We start from the raw sequence: 2,823 nt of genomic DNA, 5'->3' as shown, positions 1-2,823 counted from the left end.
TCTCATGTTATCTGGTCTTTGTGTGTGCATGTGTGTGCGCACGCATGTGTGTGTGTGTGTGTGTATGTTTGATATTAAATGGCTTCTAATGACAAAACAAAACTCTTGAGAGGGGAAATGTTGACAGTCAGGTGGCTGACATGAGCACACTTGACATATGTACATTAACATATAAAGTATGAATAACTTGATAGATTCCTTGGCAACCAAATCATTAGTTGTGGGTTTAATTAGGTCTTGTCAAGCAATTGACTAGTGTGTCGACACATCTGTGTCTTCGTCAGAGTCCATGGGAGACAGAGGCGCATAATATCAAAGTAAGCACACACAGGTGCTAGTTAGATAGTTACTTAGTTTGATATTATGGACCCTTTCAAGAGAGTTCCATTATCAGCATCATAGTTGGCCCCACAAGGCTTCCTTTTTAACATTCCATATGTTATCTTAATGCAGAGGAAGTAGATTGGGGCCCAAATAGAACGTTCAAGCATTGTTTTTGTTTACCTTGTTGAAAGGGTCTATAGGGCACCTCTGCCTTCATTTGGGTCGGTATATAAGCACAGTAGAGGTGATGTAGCCTATTCCAAAGTTTAAAAGGTAGTCAGCGCCCTATATGGTTCTGGGGGTAGTAATATTCAAATTTCCCCATACTTACAGAAGTGCATGATTATACAGTATCTCTCAAGTAACCCACAAAAACTCAATGTACGGTTTTGTTTCACACTTAAGAGTGTTTGTAGAAGCATCGGAGACCCAAATGGTATAAGAGCACAGAGAAGGTGAGTTTTGCATAACATGGGCCCCCATAAGCCCAGCAGGGCAGGAAGTGGCTTTCTTGATTTATGTGAAGACACACCCAGAAACACACACATTGATGCAGGAGGAAAATGGAGGAACTGAAAGTAAGTTGAAACTCTTTGTTCTTGAGGAAGCAGACGCTCTAGATCATTGCTACTTATTCCCTGCGTCATGGTAATGTATGATCTCTAAACTTGCAAATGATATGCAGTAGAACTGATGGTACGGCTAGGTGTTCAGTGTGTGTGTAGTGGTGTGTATGCAGTATGAAAGGTATGCACAGGACATGTGTGTATATATACGTATATGTATGTATGTATGTACCGTATTTATGGATCTCTCTATATGTAATAATCTCTGTGGCTAACCTTGATCTCCCTCACAGACTCCAGGCTCTGTCTGTAGCCACGCAGTTGTGCTGCTCAGTGTCCTGCTGTGCCAGCTTCACCTGTGCACAACCAGCGAGCAGCATGGGGCTCCACCCAACAACACCCAACACTCACCCAACAACACCCAACACCCACCCAACAAACACAGCCACCCCTGCATGCCGTCAGCGTGGCGCTCCGCATACGACACCTTCCTGAAGCGCCACCTACCCGAAGACCAGCCCAGCTCTCTGGACCAGAACCAGTGGGAGAGTTTCATCAGGCAACACAAGCTCTGTCACCGACCCACCCAGTCCTTCCTCCACCCGGAGGACAAGCAGCAGGTGCTGGACGTGTGTTCGGCGGCCGGAGGCAGGACGATGCAGAACAACCTGTGCATCAGCGGACAGGAGTTCTCCTTCACCACAGTGCACCTTCTTTACAAAGACTGCACCATCAAGAAAGTGTTCTCTGAGACCAAGCATCTCATTCTGGCCTGCGATGACATCGACGGAGTGTGCCGACCTGTTCACTTTCAGAGAAACCCAAACGGCACGAAACCTGACCAGAACCGTCAGCCTCCGTGCGAGTGGCCCCAGAGTTCAGGGACGGAGCGGACCATAGCCGGCTGTGCCAGTGTGATGCTACCCCTCAGCCTACTATGGCCTCTGTGGTACTAGCAGCATAAAGAATTATGTTGACTAGTCAGATCTAGCAATAATATCTTAGTAGCCTATAGGACAATAATACACACACACACACACACACACACATTTAAACAAACACACACACAGAAGCAAACAACACATGCTAATACATACTATACATGCACAAATACACACAATTACATGTTTGTACGCGACACACACAAACACAAGCTCTCTCTCTCAAACACACAGGTATGTGATGTGTTGAATTATCATGCAGTATGTGGATAACCAAAAATTTTAAAGAAATCTAAAGCGTGTTGTGCAAATACATTTCTCTCATTGTATTAATCATGTTGTGGAAATACATTTCTTTCACTGTATTAAAACAAGTTATTTTGTGATTGTGAACGCAAAATACCGTTGACCACATAGAAATGTCATGTTGTTGTCTCAAATCTTTACCTTTTCTTTTAAGATGAGACATGATCCAGTATAAATTTACTGTCCAAAGCCTGTCAAAGTGTTTACAGTAAGAGGACAAATTGTCTTGTTTGAACCACAGACGAATATATTGCAAGAGGCATGCCAGATTTAAGTCCTACCAAAGGTAGATACTGAATAGCTAGCTTTGCGCTTTGTGGTGTGGTCTGATTAAAATGTTAAATTGTGGTCATGTAAAACTAAATAAAAAAGTTCGGTTGATAAAATGGAGACTATTTGAATAATCTTTTGGAAATTCTGACTAAACCCAGTTTGAAATACTTAAATTAAAATTGAGCTAAAAATGTACTGTTTGCCTTTATGTTCATGCCAGCTAAGATAAGAATCAGATCTTTTCAATGAAGGCTGTTATTTATTGACATTAATAGACATTACTGAATATGATGTTGCATGAATAGTGAAAAGTAATGACACAACACATTATGTTAAAATGTTTTAATGCGTGGTAGGTGGGTATGGAAGCCTGTTTCTACCAGAAAAAAAGAGGCTAAATTGCAAATTAGTTC

General features: G+C 42.2%; 1 protein-coding gene across 2 annotated transcripts; it reads left to right on the top strand.

The window, feature by feature from the left end:
* Window positions 1-563: 563 nt before the first annotated feature.
* On the top strand, window positions 564-2,512 carry LOC121720399. 2 transcript variants are annotated; one of them, XM_042106464.1, is made up of 2 exons: window positions 564-902; window positions 1,184-2,512. In XM_042106464.1, the coding sequence occupies exons 1-2, from the start codon at window positions 888-890 to the stop codon at window positions 1,844-1,846; spliced, it is 678 nt and encodes a 225-aa protein (XP_041962398.1). In that variant the 5' UTR covers window positions 564-887; the 3' UTR covers window positions 1,847-2,512. The 2 variants fall into 2 exon arrangements, with proteins under 2 accessions (XP_041962398.1, XP_041962399.1); XM_042106465.1 differs by having other exon boundaries at window positions 564-972.
* Window positions 2,513-2,823: the final 311 nt, after the last annotated feature.

Source organism: Alosa sapidissima, chromosome 10 (assembly GCF_018492685.1).
Source record: "Alosa sapidissima isolate fAloSap1 chromosome 10, fAloSap1.pri, whole genome shotgun sequence".
In the NCBI taxonomy this organism is placed as follows: domain Eukaryota; kingdom Metazoa; phylum Chordata; class Actinopteri; order Clupeiformes; family Clupeidae; genus Alosa; species Alosa sapidissima.
This window is presented reverse-complemented; position numbering and strand designations above follow the sequence as displayed.